The sequence below is a fragment of the Synchiropus splendidus genome, chromosome 9 (genome assembly GCF_027744825.2).
Source record: "Synchiropus splendidus isolate RoL2022-P1 chromosome 9, RoL_Sspl_1.0, whole genome shotgun sequence".
NCBI lineage: Eukaryota > Metazoa > Chordata > Actinopteri > Syngnathiformes > Callionymidae > Synchiropus > Synchiropus splendidus.
Window position 1 is genome coordinate 17,795,002 of NC_071342.1, and position 20,354 is coordinate 17,815,355.

A 20,354-nucleotide genomic window follows, 5' to 3' on the forward strand; every position below is an offset into this window, starting at 1 on the left:
AGTATAAATGCACAACACAATTAAGATAGTAATATTTTTTGTCAATCTGGTGTCTCTGTTCTTGCCATTTAAAAATAACTTCCATGTTATTCATCCCTCATTACTTCCCTCAGCTACTTAACCTAGTTGTGGAATCAATTTGTGGTAGGTTTTTTTTTCCCTCATGACCTCCAAATCAAAGAACAATTTGTCGACCAATCGCTGTGACCTACAACTGGCTGCTTCTTCTTGTGGGTGCTTCAGTGGATACGCTCTGGAGGACAGAAACCCAATTACAGCATACACAACGGAGTAGACAACGTTCCGGTCAAGAATGTTCCAAACAAGTGTAAGATTACTCTGATAACAAGTCACATTGGGGGTGTTAGGAAATTATAAAATACCTAATAAGGCCTGTTTATGTGCCAGTGAATTTCATAGTATTGTCTAAACAAATAGGGAGGTTGAGGGATGTGGTTCGGCCTGAACTATCAGTACAAGTGAACCACTTCAGGAACTTGCTACAATAGTTTCATACCTTGAATCCTGACTCCTAGATATTAAAAGCAACAGGCCAAAAATGGTGACTTTTTTAATAAAAAATAATCACGGTAGTAGCAAACAATGCAACGTTCAGGAGGCACGCAGGAAAGAACTGAACTTCACTCCCAGTCAGGCTGACATACAATAATCCTGCAGTGAATTACTTCTTTGTCCAAACCACAGTCACCAACTGAGGCCGGCGCTTTAGCAGGAGTTGCCTCGGTGCTACAACTATTCCCACGACTGACCTGCTCTCCATACTTCCGCGATTTGGTTCAACCAGTCGGCATTAAATTACAGCTATCGTAGCTTTTATTCACGCATCCCTTTCGTTGCGTCTCCAAAGCCTCCAAGGTCAGCACTGAAATGTTGCAGAGCTCAGACCAAACGTCATTTGATAGAAAATTAAAAAAAAAACACATTTGAAGCACTAAAGTGAAGCAAGTGCACAATGCACCAAAGAAGTAGTGTTGCACTCAACACCAATGTTGCGGCAAACTTGACCAGGAGAGAGTTTTTGACCAAGGCATTTGGCTTTGTGGCAGGTGGCATCTGTCTGCAACACGCTCACTTTTCAGGTCTTCATCTAAACACTCATGAATGAGTCAAGCTGGTGAGAAGCAGTGGGCTACAAGCTGGCGCAGCATTGAGCACTAGAAAGAGAAGTCGCCCTCATTACCAAGCAATTCACAGACTGGGCATTAAGCAGACGCGTCTAAAAGGCCCAACTTCTGAGTGAGCTGGCAGTAAAAGAACCAGACGGCTGCAGCAACACCAAACGCTCCTGCACAAATGGTCATGTGAGGTGTTCTGTGTGCGTGTGAGATTCTAAATCACCTACAATAAACCAATTTTGCCTCCGCTGGAAACGTTAATGACGGCAAAATGGCCGTGAGTACTAATGGCATCAACTTAATGAGTTTTCACACTACAAGCTTTATTTAAATTGACTGCAGCTATCATTTTAATCAAAGTTGGATTACACTATGCATTCATTTAACACAACCTGAATTATTGGAAACACAGCCAGAAAATATAATTAACATTAAAGAAAGTCAACATCAACTGGGGTGAACTCGCATCTCAGACATTTTGTGTCGAGGATGGTCCCGGTTAAATCGACGTTTTTTCCAAATGTGTTCTCCCACTGAACAGAAAAGCATTCTTGTCTCTATAAACTGAACTGAGAATATGAAGGTGGCCACAACATTTAACCCCATTTGTATATATATTCAATTTTTTCCTTTAATTTCTCAGAAAAATCATCATCGCAACCGAACAAAAACAGGAAAATTTACTTCAATACTGAAGCGTACAGGGTTCTCCCCAGGTCACTGTGTTGGAGATCCACATTGGTGATGCACAGAAACGGCATCACGCCACCTTTAAGGATTGTGGGTCACTCTTCACTACTTTATTGACAAAAAGAGCTGGAATATAGCGTTGAAATCTAAGTATATGGGGTCGAAATCCCAATGAAGGTTGCCAAAACAGTGTGAAGAAACCCAATGTAAAACAACAATATTAAACCCCAAGTCTGTGAGCTGTGTGACTGCCTGAAGTCCAAGATAAACAAACAAGTTACTTACAACAATGTAGCTAAATAAAATTGAATACCCAAGAATCCCTCTAGTCAAGGGTGCGCCACAATTTCAAAGATTATTGATGGTGGACAAAGCTTTAGATGATTGATTTTTAAATGAGCAGCTTTAGTTCTGTTGGATTTGTCTGAAGTGCTCTTGAGCAATGCAGGGCTCAGTGAAACACAATCTACATGCACGCTTCACATGACATGTTGCGGAATTTGACATAATATGCTCAGAAAACTTTTGTGTTCACTGTTCACAAAGTGCTTTACAGACCAAACATCAAAGTATGTTTTCACTTGTTCCACCACAAAGGTGGACAGCCAGGCCTTCACTGAGCAAGAACTAAGGAAGTGTACATAAAATAAAAAATAAAACAACAACAACAAAAATAAACATCAAAACTATATACCTTCCCTTTACCTCACCACGTCAGTTGAGAGTATAGTTTCCCATCTTTAGACACAACACATCAAAGTTTAGGGACTCAGAAGTTAATAACTCAACAAAGCTGGATGTCGGGTTCATACTATCATAAAAATACAAACATATAAAGATATCTCGAGTATAAAAGTGAATTTTTAACATGGATTTAAAGGTAGAGGAGCACATTCTGTTTCAGACCTTCTCCGGCCAAACACAATGATTGCTGGCCATATCCTACTAGTGATGTTAATGTTATTGACGCAGGGTACATTTCAATAAAAATAATTCACTACTCAAGCTACAAACACACTTAAAAGTTTGGCTCATACTTTCCAGTGAGTGATTTTGATACCCCCGTTGTACAAGTACAACATGGTATTCTGTGGTATAGTGTCAAACAGTGACAAAACTTTTGCCTCAGAAGTGTTGTCACTAACTTGAAGGGAAATATTGGGTGCAACTCATGAGCGAAAACATGAGTGTGACAGATCAACAACTGTATACGTTTAAAGATAAAGGGCAAGGGCCAAACTAGCAGAGGGGGTGGGGTGGTTCTGAGTTGAACTAATCAAATTCAAATGAGTTGGGGAGGAAGAGTGTTCCCAAGCCTGGCAAGCACACGGCAGTTATGAAGAGAGCATTAACTGAAGGTATATTGTTTGGTGTTCTTTTCAGTGCATGTTGCTTTGGAATAGAAACTTAATTCAGTTTCAGGGAAGAAAAAATAAACTATCATTCCTTCAACTCAAACCACCGTTTCTAAACCACATAAGTGGTCTTTTGTAACAAATGATAGGCTGTTTTTACGATGCTGAACCCATCAAGATAATATCCATGAGATCCGTTTGAGGACTGTGAGCAAGTCGTAGTGTAGTCAGACACACCACAATCAAAAATAATGACCCAACATCACAGACAGTTAATTTGGCTCATCATAGGAGGCGCTAATACCATCTAATTCCGGCAGATATTATTTTGCCAGGCTCCATTTCAAAGCGCTTTGGCACAGTGTGAGATTCTAATGTGTGCAGTCCAGCAGGTACATCTGCTCCCGGAACCACGAGCGCGTCCCGTGTTAGGAACATCACAATCATAACTGTTGCTGCTTTTATTTCCCCCCGCTTTGATTCTGCGATGCATCACATTACAGCCAGATCTGCGATGCGCACCCATCTGTCTGCGCACATGACACAAATGCTCATGTTACACAAGCCGTACACAAAACTAACAACCCTGAAGCCACGTCACCGTCACAACAGTGCCGCAGGATTCATATACACCGTTCAGTAGTGTTTATTTAAAGACACGTAAAACATGTGCGATAGTAAAATCAGTGGTGGAGTGGTCAGCAAATGAGAGAGTAAAAATATACACGAGCCTAAAATGAAGTGTGACAAAGAAACAAACCACAAGTTGAACATGATTTGGGTAAATAACTTCAGAATCCTCACATGGCTAGCATCGGATGTGGAACAAGCATCACAGCTACCTTTTACAATTGAAGAAACACGGCATATATCCCTCACAGCTTGCAGTCCTGACATTACTAATCTCACTCCAACATCCATTTTTCTGTTTGTGTTATAGAATACACTTTCAAAAGTTCAGCTACAAAAGTAGATATACAAAATAGCATATACAAATGTGGGTTGTCAACAAAAGACTCAAATATTTGTAATACTATTAGAAGGAAAGGCAAGAATGTAAGAGTCCAGTGTAACTCCGCATTCATGAATGGCAACATAATTTATCATCATGCCGAGATTACAAGAAATTATTCAGCACTACATCTGGTGATGGTGCCACACATGAGCAACTAACAAGTACCAAATTGCAACAAATGTATCTCTTTGCAGGGTCATGGGGTGTGCTCATACACACACTTATCTCTGTCTTCAGGCTGTGGTGGCAACTGGAGTACTCAAAGGAAACCAAGTAAGCCTGGAGGAGAAGACACAAACGCCATACAGAAATGACTTGTTTTCACTTCAAACCAACTTCTTGGAGGGAGACGGCTCATCATGACACCTTTACCAGGATAACAAGGCCATATAGAATGGAACAGTAGTAATAAAGTTATATCGACAATACCAATAGTAACAGTAACAACATAGACAACAGCCTGGGTTTGATATAACCCATGGATGCTGGCCTGGGGCCAGTAAATGTAACTGTATGTGCAGGTTGATTGGTCAGTCACTGGCACAGCTCCAGTCATAGGTAAGTCAGGATGCACCATGATAGGCGGATGGAGGGAAGCTGCTCTGGACGGCTTAGTGAGGCTGCAACACAGACGGAGCACCCTCCTTTAAAAAAAAAAAGTCGGCGAGAGGGCTCGACCCTCTGTTGCCGCTAGTATAATCCACCGTTTGGTGTCGATGCGGTCCTTCGTACAGCGTCGGCATAGTTTTCAGCGTCAGAACCTCAGATGAGCTGACACTTGCAGCGTTCTGAGTAACAGCAGCAGCTGCTTATTGGAGAAGCTCCAAAATACAATGATTGTTTGGAAGTGGATAAGTGCATGAGAACAAGCACTTTTCAATATGGTAGATAAACCAAGCGCTGCTGGTGTCACTGAACACGCTGGTGAGTCGGCAGAAAGAGCACTGAAGTATAGAAGTTTTATCATCAGAGGAGTGACTCCATCTCTAAAGGAGCTCACACAAAATGACTAACAATGTTTTGAGAAATCACTGCTCATAAGAACCACATGATGATGACCAGCAATATAATGTGTCAGGTGAACTGTGGAACTTGGAAAAGTAGATCAAAGACCAATGAATCGTCCACTATAAATAACTTGTTTAAGTCACTTTTGAAGGAGTATAAAAGGCTTGGCTGCTGTTTATGTACTGTATAATAAACTTGTGAGAAAAATAAACTGTGTTGTTGATATTCTCAACTCAGCGTTATATTTCACTTGCATATATTGCAGTTGCAGTAGTGGACAGGCGGTTAGCAGGAGCAGATGGATAGATTTACAAGTTAGTGGTGAAAAAACATCATGTTGAACGCTTGTTCCCAAAGAATAAGTTTGAGTATTGAAATCACCAGAGCCAGCAGTGGACTGTGACCAGAAAACAAAAACTGTTCATGCCAACACCAGATGAAGAGCAACAGAGAAAAAGAGGGAACTTCAACCAATCATATTCAAGAACTGCTTTGAAATAAATATTCATTCGTGTCACTTTTTCAGGTTCTCCTATTTCCACTGCTTACGCAAATTCAATAAACAGCCACAAATTTCATCGCAAGCTCAGGCAGGGGGGTTAACTGGTTATCCTGCCAGTAGCATATGCTCAAATCCTAGGCCACACAAATGGAACACTGCTGTTGCAGTGAAGCTGAGAGCGGCTAATCTTCTGGTGCCGAAGTGATAGCACGTTCTTTATAGGGGAGTAGGAAAACAGTGACACGCTAAAACATTGGATACTCAGCTGTGTGATAATGTATTAATATTTGAAGTTTGCTATATAGATATTTCAGAAATTTAATTTCTGATGTGCGGGTAATAACACTAATAATAACCTTCAGTGCACCTGAATTATTTTGTTGTTAAGATCGATGTTCTTTCCTCAGCTGGACTCCGAAATTTAACTGTTGGTCTGTACTTGGTCTTCTTAACATAATGGCTCTTGTGGTCAAATATTATAATTTATGTGTTTTTGTACTTACAGTATCACAACATATCAGGATGTATTGCATTGTCGCTCACATATGGCATCACCGGATCTCTGCCAATACACAGCCCTGGTTCTTACTCTTCAGCCACAACAAAATACATTTATACCACAGTGCTTCAACTTTAATTTATCAGCTGCTATTCATTCTAGGTGATAAAGGTATTTTTTTAGAATAGTAAATTATTAACAGTAAATTATCAAGACAAAAGCCGCAACAATATTTCCACACTGCAGTGGAGTGTCAATCTTTCATAAAGATATGATATAATTGTTTGGCTCCACAACTGAATGAAAACATGAATGTTTTTCCCTCCAGACTGCTTTGGTTCTTTTGCCTCTCTCTGTTTCCCACCACATCCCATCTTCCAGCCAAGCTCCAGCTTTGCAAGTAGCCACAAAGAGAAACATATCGCCTTAACATCTTAACCACTGTGACGCTGGGTGACATTCAGAATCTTTGAGGATACGATCGCAACAGTTTTCAAGTCTCCGTTGTTTGCTTTTTGCATCAGCAGCAGTTTGGCTTACAAAGACAACTGGGCTTCTACACTTCAACACCACTACCGACAGCATACGAGTCTATTTGAAAACACGCTTGAATTATTTCCACCTCATCGCCTTTGTTTAGATTCCTCTCTTACTCAAAAGCTCACAATAGCAGTTCAGCATGAATTAGTGAGTGTCGAAGCTTCCGCAAGTCAACAATTATAAACTGTCAAATGAAAATTCGGGCGGATGCGGTAAACATAAATGAACTTACCTTCATCTCTCTATCAGTCCTCTGGGCGACCAGTGGAATGAATTGGGCGCTGAAAGCAACAAATGAAGATGTTAGACATCACAGTAGCAGCTGCCTCACAGTCAGAGCAGGATGACATCACTTCATCTGCATGAAGATTCTGGGTGGACTCCTCCATCACAACCAAAGTTGAAAGAGCTGGTGCTCATACGTGATCTGGAGCTGAGGAGATGCGATGGCTGGGGAGCTGCACTAGTATCTGCCCCGATCACTGTCGCTGCCAGAGCCCTCTAAGCTGTTTATGTAACGTCCAGTGGAACAGTCGGAGGAAGGCGTGTGGTGGGGAAGGCGAGCAAACTTAAAGAGACTGTTTCATCTCGACGAATGTTGGGATGGAACCGTTGCGAGTATCGGCTGTGCTGGGAGAGTCTGCGCCGCACTGAACACAGCAGAGGATGACGCCATTTCTGTAGCTGACAGTCGGCAAAGCACGACACCACTTGGGCTCGGGGACGGTGGAAATTCCAGGAACTGTCTTTGCAATCCACCTGCCTGCGCCATTGTCGGGGTCGGAGTCGAACCAGCGGCGTCTCGGGCTTCGAGACGGTTCGAACGCTGGCTGCGCTGCTGCACTCGAACTCGAACACCAGAGCGATGATACACTATTAAATCCTCACGTCACGAGCTTGGAAGTTACACAAAGCGGCGTCAATTGGAAGTCACTTTTCCACCTCACCAAATGTTCCTGTCGACTGCGTTTCGCTGACTGTTCACTCACTCACTCGCTCGCTCGCTCACCGCTTCTGACAAAAGAAACAAGTCGAGCAAACGCTTCGCAACAAGGTCAAGGAGGGAGAGGTTCGGAGAGACGCGACGGTGCTGACCCATTCATTCGATCGGGAACAGACAAGGTCGCGCGGGTGATGTCGGTGGCTCCGGATCGCGGAGGATACACAGCCATCCGCCCCAGACTGCCCTCACTCCCTGCTCGCTGGGAACCGACGATCACTCGGGGGGTTGCGGGAGCCGTGATTCAAACATCCAAAGTGAGGCTCTAGCTCAGAAACACGGGAAGTCCAGTCCAACAAATGCCAAATATTCCACCATCCGAGCGCAGGCACGGGCTGCCCCCCATCAGCCCACACCGGACCAGCCAAACACGGCACAAAACAAAGCCCCGACGGTCCGCACTACCTGTTCAACTGCACCCTACAGTGGTAGAACCCATCCCGCAGCGAGCCGTCGCCGGAACAGTTCGCGTGAAAACCCACTTGGACGGCTGTTAGGGGACACCATGACAGGCGGTGCTCGACGACAAGCTCAACAGCACAACACTCCCGGGCTCGCAACTACCGAGGACCCAAGTAGCTTCACGGCGCTCGGTGTGTGCAATAACTTTGCAATCAAGTTGCTCCGAAATCCACGGCAGTTGGCCGCTGGATTCATTCATTCCACTAAATCCTCCCGAACACATCCCAGCGTTAGTGAACTAGTTAGCTACGTCAAGGTTGGGTTGAGCAGCGCAAGTCATGGGTTCCGAATAGGAGCAGCAGAGTCGAAAACAAACAGCCTTACCTGTATTGTCAAGTTGAGAAACACTTGCGTTGGTCGACGAAAGCGTATTAGTAATCCATAGTAACATTTATGGGGAAATCTGGCGGTTTCTAACGTCGTCCCCGGGTTGCTGTTGGATGGTGGAAGCGCTGCTGTTTGCCTTGTTGAGCAGCTCGGCGACCCTCCGCTCCGCCTACACAGCGTGATTGACATGCGGAAACCCCGCCTCGGCTTTAACGTCCTTCCCTTGTTGGCCACAATCGCATGAGGTAACGCCCACGCTGAATGTGATTGGCTGACTGAGGAGAAAAATATCCATGGGTATATTTGCAAAGAAATTCTATTGGGTGACCAGAGCTACAGAAGAGGTATGGAAAAACTACAACCCCCATGTTTGTACTACACGAGTGCGCTTGATTCCCGTGACAACATATCCCGGAAAATATCGTTTTAAAGTGTAATATATTGTATTCCTGATATAATACAGTGCCATCACTTTCATGATAAACTAATCCACGCAATTAAGTTTATTTTTTGAGTATATGACATGCAATTGTTACGTACAATCTATATATATAAATATAAGATCGCAGAAACTAAAATAAATCCTAATTTGAAAATATATACAGTAGCTATGTTTGAGTACATAACACAATCGGGCAATGAAGACGTGAGGCTGCAACGAACCTAAGCCTGCCCCCTCTGGTGCGCATGCCCTTTATCGCAGCCGAATCGTACATATGAGCTCCTCAAAAGCGTCTCCTCACCGTGGAGTGGCACTTGGTGCTTAGCATAGCATCCGGGTGGCTTTACCTCATTCACTTGCTCTAAAAGATCACAGCTTAGTCATTTGCCATCACGGTAACTTAAGTCATCGGCCAGCGCTTCACTGCACGAGGTTTGTGTGACAGGGAACTCGCAAGACGGAGGTGTTTGGGGATGTTAGCAACGTCAGCTAACTAGCTGCTTGGCTAACGGAAGCAGGAGTGGCCGGTCAACTGCCGAGGTAGGCGGGGCTGAAACTGAAGCTGTGTAGTCGGAGTGAATTCCTAACGGATGCCGCCTTAACGTTCATAATATGAGGCTCATGGTTGTAGAGACCATGTTGGTCAGTTCATGTCAGTTACAGTTGACCAAAAGAGTTGTCTCTTCCCTGCTCTACGTAGTTTGTCTTAGTTTTGGATAAGATTTTTGTCGATGCAAGTGCTCAAATGTTTGTTTCTTTTAAATGTTACGCTCTTTGGTGGATGGTTTAGTATTTTATTGTGCTACGTTTAGTCGAAAAGCGTACTAAACAAGTGCTGTAATAAACTATACAGTGCAAGTTCTGCTCGATTGCTGAAGCAAGTGGTTGCTGACGTCATGTCAACAGCGCGTTGCGAGAATAATGCTGCATTAAATTCCTTTTTAAAGTTTCCCGTAACATCTGGGAAGTGGCCTGTTCGATATGTGAACTGACTTCATACTTAGCATTCCATTTGACATCATTGGTTCAGTGTTGTTCTGCAGTTACTTAGGTTGGGGTTAATTTAGAACTCCCAGTTCTGTCATTGGTAGCTTGTTAATAACGTTTAATGGGAGAGTAAATGGCACCTACATGCAAATGCAGCAAGTCACGCACACAATAACACACTGAACCATCAGGACAAAGAGCTAGAATGAAACCCGCAACCACTCTGTCACAAGCCATCTACCATCTGTGTCACTACATAGTCGCTTCATATTATTATTATTATGTGTACAGAATTGATCGGCAAGAATAATGGAAAAAATAGTGAGGCAAACCCAGTCAGGCAGAAAATTCAGTGTCACTAAACAAATCAGACTCATATTTGATGCATATTTGACATTGCTTTTTTGCCTTCCTTGTGTCAGAGTTTTGCCATGGAAGGGGGAAAGGAGGCTGCCTCAGAGAGGATCCTCCTGGAGCCGTATAAATACTTGTTGCAGTTGCCCGGTGAGTTCAGAGGTGGTGTTTCACTCACTGTTAAGAGAGTTGTTCCCAGGTTTTCGGTGTTTACAAACGCCTCACTGCAATCTGACAGTCCATTCTGCTGCTTGGACACCTGCAGTGTTTTAATATGTTATTTTGTTAGTGATATTGTTCATCCACTGACTAGTCTCCCCACACCTTTGGTTATTCTTCCGCTTTACAGTTATTCTTCTGATTTACAGTTGACAGGAAAGACTTGCTCTGCTTCATTCATCACCATTCTCATAATGTTATGGGGAGTAATGTGAAAACTGTCTGCCTCCTTGTCTGGATTCTGCAGACTACTTTCCTAGTGTGTGCGTTTCAACATCATTGTCTTTAGGAGATTGCCGCTTTGAAGTAAAAAGCAATGGCTATTAGACGCGGAAAACTGAGTCTTGTTCTTGTATGGAAACATAACTGTGTGTAGGACAGTCCAATGACCTTGCGCAAAACTACATATTATAATTTGGATTTTTAATTGAGATTCAAGCAAATTTCATACCCAAAATTCCATCCGTGGGAAAGACTAAGAAATGAGTTTCTAAATAAGTGTTACGCTTATTCCAGTGTCATTTTAGCGGCTAAGTTTTTGTTACTGAAGACAAATGAAGCTATGCTGAGTGATGTTCAAACCTCTGTACTGCTCCTCCAATGACCACAAATACTTTTGTGATCATTGAAATACATGAATAAAAGTCTGCCAAAGTTTTAAAATGGCCAACATGATGAAGTGACCATTGCCTCCACTTTTTAAAAGGAAATGGTTCATCTTTCTCATGTCATCTGCAGGGAAGCAGGTGAGGACCAAACTAGCTCAGGCGTTCAACCACTGGCTTGATGTTTCCGAAGATAAACTTCAGGTAAGATGCATGTGGAGTGTATTACCACTTCACCAGTTATGCTTACAGCCCTTCTTTCAGCATTTGTATGACTTAAAAATGAGAAAAATGTGGCTGCAATAATATCGTTTTGAAACTTAAGTAAATATCGAGGAAATAAATAAGTTAAGTACTTAAAACTTAAGTAAATAAGTAAATATTAATAGAGATGAATGCATGTTTAATGTATTCTGGATAGAGTCTAAATATGATGAAACGATTATGAAAAGTAAAGATGGAATTTACAGAACGTATTCATTATGTTGTGGCTTTTAGCGAAATGTGCACAGATATAAATTTGTGTTGCACTCTTACAGTTATTCCAGCGATGCGTGAAACATTTTGTACAGATGGGCAGAGATTCATGCCAAGAACCTTGAGGGTCATCTGGTCAGTGGTCGGGGTGTTTGGCCGCCCTATTTAGAAGACAGTGTTACAAGCTGACATGGAAACATAAATAGCCTTTTTTTCAACACGGAAGAGAGGAAATCTAAATAATCCATCTTGAAATGAATCTCAGAAACTTCCCACTTTGGGATTATTGAAGTAAATCCATCGGGTATTTGAAGTCTGCATTTCAACCATTCCTTCACGGAAAAGATGGGCAGAGAAATGCATTTGTTTGACTTTGATATCGTTCTGTGACGGATCCTTCAAAGAGCACCTCCTGAGAACAGAGGAGTGACAGAGGCAAAGAAAAAAAGGTGCATACTATCAGTGTCAAAGAATTCTGAACATCATAAACAAGACAGAGCATTGCAACAGAGAGATGAAACATGTATCAAAGTCTCCTTCGGTGCATTTTTATGAATCCAGGAGGATGGAAGACGCATGCTGAAACTGAGCAGGAACAATTTTAGCGAGAATAAAAGCTTTCCGCACGTCTGCCTTTAAATGTTGCATCATTCACAGGAGGGGCTTTTGTTCCTCATCTCTTCAAGACTGTTTTGATTTCACTTCCTCTTTGCTGTTTTTTCATGACTAATCATGTGACCACCAGGCTCTCATTCAAATGATGTGTGTTTCCACCCACTACTTGGTGTCTTTAGATTCTCAAGTCTTTTTATGATGGACAGTTTCACTGGTTATGTCATTGCCAAAAGGAAACAGTTTCTCCAGAACATTTGGAGTTTCAATGAAACTGAAGGATTTATGTTTTTTGTCAAGGTTACAAACGTGACAATATAACATGAGATGGTGCACCACCAACACGCCTTCTGAAAAATTACCTCTTTTTAAAGATGAAAACATAGTTAAAGGAAGTGGAAACATCAAAATAAAGTGATTACACATCACAGAGGTGGGCGTGAAGATGACGGTTGCAGTGTTTTTTAATGGCAAAATCCTAAAATAAACATCGTAAACACTGAAATCCAGTGCTTATGGAACTCATGCGCAACTTGAGTGCAGGTTTCTTTTAACTGCACTAGCATTTTTATTGTCAATAATTCAGTCAATACCAAAACTTTCCCCACTGCATCATTATTTCGCTATAGCTTCTTGATGAGCAGCTTCAGAAGGCCGTGCACACCTTCAAAGGGAGGCGTCCAGGGGGCCTCCTCATGAGATACCCGAACCATCTCAACTGACTTCTTTCAACACGGAGAAGAAGCAGCTCTACTCTGAGTCTCTCCCGAGTGACAGCAGTCCTGTCGGAAAAAAGCTGCTTCTCAGCCGGATCTAGTTTTTTCCGCCATGAACCAATGCTCATGACCATAGGTGAGGGTCAGAGATAGAGAGCTTTGCCCTTTGGCTCAGCTCTCTTTTGCAGGCAACAGTGCGGTAAGGCGACTGCAATACCGTCCCTGCTGCGTCAATTCACCGACCAATCTCCTACTCCCTCACCCCCTCACCCCCTCACTCTAGAACAAGACCCCAAGATACTTCTCCACTTCATGCAGGAACTCATTCCTCAACTACAGTGAGCAATTCATCCTTTTCTGGTTGAGAACCACGAGGTGCTGGTCCTCATTTGAAAAACCTTACTCAAGTTGTATTTGAAACGTATCCTGTTGCTCCTGGATGTAGGTGTGACTTTAAGCTACAGTCAGTGACATCACAAGGCTGCATGATCATGACCTAGTAGAATGAACCCAACACTGACTCAATGTCCACTGTGCCGTACTGAATTGTAGGATGATGTTGTGAACCAAATATTAGAGTGAGCGAACACAAATTCTCAACACTTGATAGTCTCAGGCAAACTCTTTTCCTCTCGTGTCCCACCAGATTTGTTTTTAGGGGGAGCAGCAGAAGCGAGTAAACAAAGTAACTGCCAACATTGCAGATCACTAGCGTACGGCATCTGGGGGCTCCGTCAGGATTGCTGAGTACGAGATCTGCATTTGACAGAGAGCGCGTGTGCACCTTGTGTAAACTGGGCCCCGGTGCGTATTGACACTAATGAGACAATTACCGTTTGCAGCACAGATGGCGAGGTATTCGAGTGAAACCAAATAATGTGATGATCCTTGTCGCGCCTTTTATTCCATATCAAAGCATAAGGTGTCGAGCCACTTTGTTTGGTTGTGTTTGCGTTCGGCATCAGAGGCACCATGCGCATGTGGGCAATGGACTAATACTGCATGTGTTGTTTAAGTGGCTTTTCATAACACATTTGTAACAGCAAACATAACTGCAGAGTTAAATATTGAAACAAGTCCAAGAGGTGTGTACGGTCTTTTCATGACTCTGAGGGTCTGTCTACCCCCTCTACCACCCCAGCACATCGGATAGTGACACCATGTAAAATCATATGGCTGTTCAGTTTTATGTCCAACTCTTACTACATTGCACTGCATGATCAGAGGCTCTGCCCAATATTGGGAGCTTTAGTTTCTTGAAACCATTTGCAGTCAGAAAGCCTCTCGCTTGAAGTCGATAAATATGTGAACAATATTTCTTGTGGTCGTCAGCTGATGCCAGGAGCCGAGGAAAACAAGATGTCTGGACTGATGAGTGAACATGAGAGTGCGGATGGGGAACAGTATCCCAGTGAAGCTCAACAGAGGCTTCACGGTGGTTTAGAGATGCATTGCTGCTGAATGAGCTTTTTGGCAGGATTCGTGATTCCCGATTCTCAGAAAATCCGTCTGATACTTATCCATCAAGGAGGCAAGTGCTCGCACTGCAGCCGGGGACTGAACGAAAACATAAGCCGAGGGGTGGGCGATAACTTATCTTGCACGATATACCGCCAAACACAATCTCCATGGTGACAATTCTGCATCTCACGATAAATACGTGGTTCACTCGCTGCATTGGACACACGAGAACATGACGCCAGCTGACAGTGTGGTAGACTTTGGTTCACTTATTTGTAATACAGGGAACCTTTGATAATGACACTGGTCGACTCTGAGTCTCTGGATCAGTGTTTATTTTAGTAGATGGAGTGGTCCTCATAGGTTCTCTGACGCCTTTGTCTGCCTTAGTTCACATCAACACATGCAGGTCTCCCGCTGTGCTGGTGAAAATAGTTGGATATAGGACGGAGCTCCACTCTGGCATTGGCGGCGGCGTCCTCTTCCGCGATTAGGGTTCAATGATCGTGGACACACTCTCACAGGCAGCGCTAATGCTACGACCCGGCATCAGTTAGGGACCATCAACAAATTCTAAAGCTGTCAAAGTATTAGTGAAATCTTTAATAAGGAAATGGAAAACAACCATTTTAGGAGAGAGAATTGTGAAAAGTTTTTTCATCACATAAGACAAAGGACTGACAGTTTGTACATTGATTTGGAGAATAAAATCTGACTCAATGATTGTTTCTTCACATGATTTCTAATATTTCTTCAATAGCATCGAGGACATGTGTCCAGACTGGTCCATAGTTCAAGTCAACTGTTCAGAGACATGAGATACAGCAGACAGACGGCTCAATTTAACCCCTAAATAAAGCTGGCAGAGCAGTCTGTCGGACACCAGCGGCTTCTACCAGAGACGTGAAACGTAGAATTTCTTATCTCTACACTTAACTATCATATTTAAACATAAACAAATTATGATGTTGGAGACAAACTCCACTGATAAGTTTCATCATAAAACAGTTTCAAGAGAGACTGTAGTGTCCAACACATGGAATAGAATGAATATGGATTTATCGTGATAATTATCATTATCGCCGAAATCATTTATCGCGATAACTTTTTTGTCCATATCGCCCATCCTTACATAAACATTATAACCAACAAATTTTTCAAACACTTTCTTTATCGGAACTTGAGTGTCAAATAAGTGTCAATTTTGATAGCTTAAAAGAGCCGGCTTCCAAAACATACTTTTTTACCGTTACATATCTGTGTAGATGTCTTTGTTTGATGGAAGTTTGCGTTCAATATCACAAAAGATATCCTCATATTTAAATGAGCGTTTCCTGTGCAGGCTGTTGTGGCCATGACTTATTCAATAACCAAACCGAATCGTTGGCGTTGGGAGAGAACGTGCAGTGTGGAGTAAATGCACCTCGGCTTGTCTGAGTCCGGCCCTCCCCTCCTCCCCCCGCCCCGCTCAGCCGCTCTCTAAACTCCAGCTGAACCCGCTCTGCTCGTCATCATTAGCACACTGCTGCCAAGAGGTGGCCACCATGGAAACCACCGTCTTCAGATAGATGAAGCAGTGACAGTGGTACAGCGTCTCAGTCAGTTGGAAATGCAGTTCTCATGAAGGTGTGCGCTGCAGTGAGGTTGGAAAGTCGGTCGTTTTATGATGACCTTTGGCTAGTTGCTGCTCCTGCGCCCCTTGAAGGCGCAGAAATGTAAGCTTTAATAGTGTGGAAATGTCACTCATGAGGAAGAGTGCAGGGGGAGTCACGAACACACACACCCTCCAGATCTGGTTTAAGATGGAGGAGGCACAATGAGGTCTCTCCTCTCTCACCTCCTCTTCATACACGCTGAGCACCATCATGTACTTTTCGACTGTCCATTAATCCCCTCCTGTCACGCCTCCCTCCAGACTCTTCTAATGTTTCACGCTGTACTTCTCATTGTAACACCAGCTCAGTGCCTTCACTGCATGTTCGGACGAGCCGAGCGCAGCCTTCATCAGATCACAATACAAGTCCACCGCTTTATGTAGTAATTAAGGGTGGGATTTGATTAAAAAATAATCGAGTTAAGAGAATTTGTGATAAAATAATCTCAATGAATCGCAGTTTAATCGTATAAGAATATTTGCCACAAGAATATTCTTTGATTTTGAATGAATTTGGTATATTACGGAATCAAATGATGGACCCATACATACATTTAAACAACAAAATATATAAGTTATATGTTTTTTTATATCACCTTATTGAAACTAAAGCTCTTTTAATGTCTTGCAAAATATTTGTATATGAATTTCATTCATTTTATAAGAATTTCAAGTACAAACCCTGGTCATTGTGTAGTGAAAAACCTCCCTGAACAAAAGCAAACAGATGCTTTGTTTGTTGTCTGGAGAGCAAACTGTTCAATTAAATTAAATGTTTTTGTTGTAATTAATTAATCGTAGCTAACTAGTTAAAGTTCCACCACTAGCATTAATATAACCTGTAAAATTCCTCCATTATATCTCTTCCACAACCACACATTTTCTTGCACAGTTCGATGTACATCCTAATTCATGCCATCTTTCACACGCCAGGAGCATTTGTTTTTCCAGTTTTATGTTTAAGATTGTTAGCTCATTCCACAGACTTTGACCTTTTCGTCTCAGGCACGTCCTAACACTCAGCACTCTGTTCACTCTTTAGTGAAATAATTGCCCACCTGAGACCGATATTGCCCTTCTTTGAAGTTTGTCTTTCTGCAGCCCTATCACTTTTTCCGATTCTCTGTCCTGATGCGCCCTCTTGCATGCGGCGGCTGGCCTCGCTTCTGCCTGCGAATTTGGTTCAGTGGATCTCCAACGTTCTGCAAATCTGTACAGAAACTGTTGGTGTGAAGTCAACACAAGATCATGTGACTAGCAGAGCAGATAAGACCCACCTGGTAGCTGAACCCTTCCTGAGGTCACCCAGATGTTGAGACAAGAGTTTCGCCTGGCTGCTTGTTGCCGCTTCCAGTCCCTGAAAGTGAAACTGTCCAGCTTGTTGCATGACTCCCAGGTTTACTGGACTCTTCCAGCCTGTGCAGGAACCTGATAAGTAAAGACGAATGATTTTCGGCTTCAGGGTTGTCAGTTTTGAATATAAATAATGAGCGAATGATGAAAAACCTTTCTTCCACCATCCAACACTACCAATTCCAATGAATGGAGACCAGTTCATTCCAACAAAACCAGACGCTGGAACCGAATCTTCCAGACCACAAAGGTGCCGCTGACCCTCCTCCTCCTGCTGCGTTTTAGGACTGTGAAGAGCAAACCCTGCTCCACGCGCCGCGTCGGCATGGAGGCGCGGCACTGACTCGGGCCGAAGCCAACAGAGGCTGAGTGCCGGGCGGGAGAAAGGTTGTGTTTGGCAGATGAACTGCTCAGCTCTGGCCATCTGCCTTGACCCACTGAGCCTCTCTTTGTGCCTCCGGCCTCCATACGAACCGCAGACCCCGCCACTCGTCTTTCTAAATCCTCAGGCTGCTGGTCCAGCGTGTGTCCAGCTCGTATAGGACCCCGACCCTCAGGGTCTTCTCTGGGGGTGGGAAGACAATAAAAGCTTCTGTAGCACCAGATTATAAAGAAAGGTTTAAAGTTATACAGTCAACATTTCTGCCCAGCAAATACAACCTGTTGACAAGTTACTGCGCTGTCAAACTACAAACTGTGGTCATGCGAGATTGAGATCATTTCCTTAAACACCGCCGTCACGTGACGCTCGCTCTGATTTGCAGATAGTTTCAAAATGTCAGCGATGACCTGTCACGGTTCACTGGTGGATCTGTGGCGCCATCTTGTGGCTATGACCGGTACTGCAAGTTGCGGTGGTTCTCACCAACGGTTGTGTCGCGTGCAGGTGATCATTGAGGTGACGGAGATGCTGCACAACGCCAGCTTGCTCATCGACGACATCGAGGACAGCTCCAAGCTGCGGCGAGGGTTCCCCGTGGCCCACAGCATCTACGGCGTCCCCTCCGTCATCAACTCCGCCAACTACGTCTACTTCTTGGGCCTGGAGAAGGTGCTGACGCTGGAGAACCCCGAAGCTGTCCAGGTGTTCACCCGGCAGCTGCTGGAGCTGCACCGGGGTCAGGGCCTGGACATCCACTGGAGGGACACCTACACCTGCCCCACGGAGCAGGAGTACCGCAACATGGTGCTGCAGAAAACCGGCGGGCTTTTCGGCCTGGCCGTGGGCCTGATGCAGCTCTTCTCCTCCTGGAAACAAGACCTGAAGCCCCTGCTGGACACACTGGGCCTCTTCTTTCAGATCCGCGACGACTACGCCAACCTGAGCTCCCGCGAGTACAGCGAGAACAAGAGCTTCTGCGAGGACCTGACTGAAGGCAAGTTCTCCTTCCCCACCATCCACGCCATTTGGTCCCAGCCGGAGAGCACCCAGGTGCAGAACATCCTCCGGCAGCGCACGGAGAACATGGACATTAAGAGGTACTGCGTCGACTACCTGGAGAAGGTGGGCTCTTTTGCCTACACCCGGCAAACGCTGCGGGACCTGGAGGCGGAGGCGTACCGCCTCATCCGGGAGCTGGGCGGGAACCCGCAGCTGGAGAGTCTCATCAAACACCTCAGTAAAATGCACCACGAAGCAGAAGCTTCAGGCGAAGCCGCTGCCGAGCCACACTCCGCTCAGAAACACTGACCCCTGCCACAGCAACACACTCCCTCCTCTAAACAGCCTTCATGTCCAGCGAACCAGTTGGGAATCAAAGCCACGATGATGCCTTCTAGTGGAGAACCTGCCAGACACGCGTCCTCCCGGGTTCATGTGCAGGGCCTATCAGTGGAGAGAGCTTCCTCACAAACTCTGGAGAAGTTTCCTTTTACTGATCATGAAAACTTGAAAGCCTTCCGTCAGAAGAGCAGCACAGCAGAACCCAAAGTGTTTTTATCTGGGGTAGAAATGTGGCTGTTCATGAAGCCACCAGAGTGCCAATCCTGAAGAACAGATCTTTGTCAGCCAGTCGTCGGATCATGATGTAACGTGCTGGTGTTGTATGCCAAGTGGCCCTCCATCCTTTGTTTACTGCTGAATACAATTATGATCCTGTGTCCAGACGTTTCCCACCTGATTCTTATTTAACAATTGTGGAACATTTATACCGATTTATTACACAAAAACTCCAACTGAGTTGTCCTTCCTTGATCAAATAAAAGAAAGGCCAACTGACCCTTGTGTTGGTATTTGTCGTCCTGTCATTGTTTTAAATGGTCAGTGAGTTAAAAGCAGCGAGGGCACCAGCGCCATCCAGTGAGTGACTCTTTACAGGGCCGTGTTCTGCTGGACTTGGTGATGGGTAAATGAGGCGTCATCAGCACAATGGCACACTGTGCTGATACTGTGTCACTGAATACCGACACCTGAAAATGTCTCTCATTTCTTACAACACGTGAGTGATCCATACAACATGGAGGCACAACTTCATAAACCGCTCTCTTGTAGAGACAGAGTTGGGAAGCCAACCCCAAACCTGAGTCTGTATACTAAAGTGCACTTGCATTTCCAATGGCGTGTGAGTTTGGCTCAACATAGCTGGTTTGTTTATTCCCTCCCTTCATCTCAATCCATCCTCGCTCAGCAGTCGGATGGCCCGAGGCTGCTCGGGCGCAGAGGTGGCTCCCTGACCTCACCGATTTATAAAGGTCACTGCTGGGAAGCTGCTCTCTCCAAACTTTCAAACCCAACCCACTGGAGATCATCACAGCCGTGTTTCACATGAATTCCAAGCGACTAAACCAACCGTCCCCTCTTTTCCGTGACATCGATGCACATTTTCAGAAGACCAGCAGTCGGAATGCCTCGAATATATATCTGATATTTCTTAAATTCATTTGGCCTCATTGCCATGGAAACAGTGCACCAGCACTGGAGAGGAATGACCAGGCTTCAGC

The 20,354-nt window shown here is 44.2% G+C and overlaps 2 protein-coding genes across 3 annotated transcripts in view; one reads left to right on the plus strand and one right to left on the minus strand.

The window, feature by feature from the left end:
- Window positions 1-17,676, minus strand: part of arid4b (AT-rich interaction domain 4B) — a 55,138-nt gene extending 37,462 nt beyond the window's left edge. The window contains exons 1-5 of the mRNA XM_053874789.1: window positions 17,339-17,676; window positions 17,120-17,271; window positions 11,679-12,030; window positions 8,532-8,809; window positions 6,978-7,026 (exon numbers count right to left, since the gene is read on the minus strand). Of these exons, the coding sequence (XP_053730764.1) occupies window positions 6,978-6,983 (6 nt within the window). The 5' untranslated portion in view covers window positions 6,984-7,026; window positions 8,532-8,809; window positions 11,679-12,030; window positions 17,120-17,271; window positions 17,339-17,676. The remainder of the gene's footprint in view (window positions 1-6,977; window positions 7,027-8,531; window positions 8,810-11,678; window positions 12,031-17,119; window positions 17,272-17,338) is intronic.
- ggps1 (geranylgeranyl diphosphate synthase 1) lies at window positions 9,231-19,601 on the plus strand. Of its 2 annotated transcripts, none has more exons than XM_053874792.1 (4): window positions 9,231-9,408; window positions 10,386-10,467; window positions 11,275-11,345; window positions 18,301-19,601. In XM_053874792.1, the coding sequence occupies exons 2-4, from the start codon at window positions 10,395-10,397 to the stop codon at window positions 19,102-19,104; spliced, it is 948 nt and encodes a 315-aa protein (XP_053730767.1). In that variant the 5' UTR covers window positions 9,231-9,408; window positions 10,386-10,394; the 3' UTR covers window positions 19,105-19,601. The 2 variants fall into 2 exon arrangements, with proteins under 2 accessions (XP_053730767.1, XP_053730766.1); XM_053874791.1 differs by having other exon boundaries at window positions 9,235-9,516.
- The last annotated feature ends 753 nt before the right edge of the window (window positions 19,602-20,354 follow it).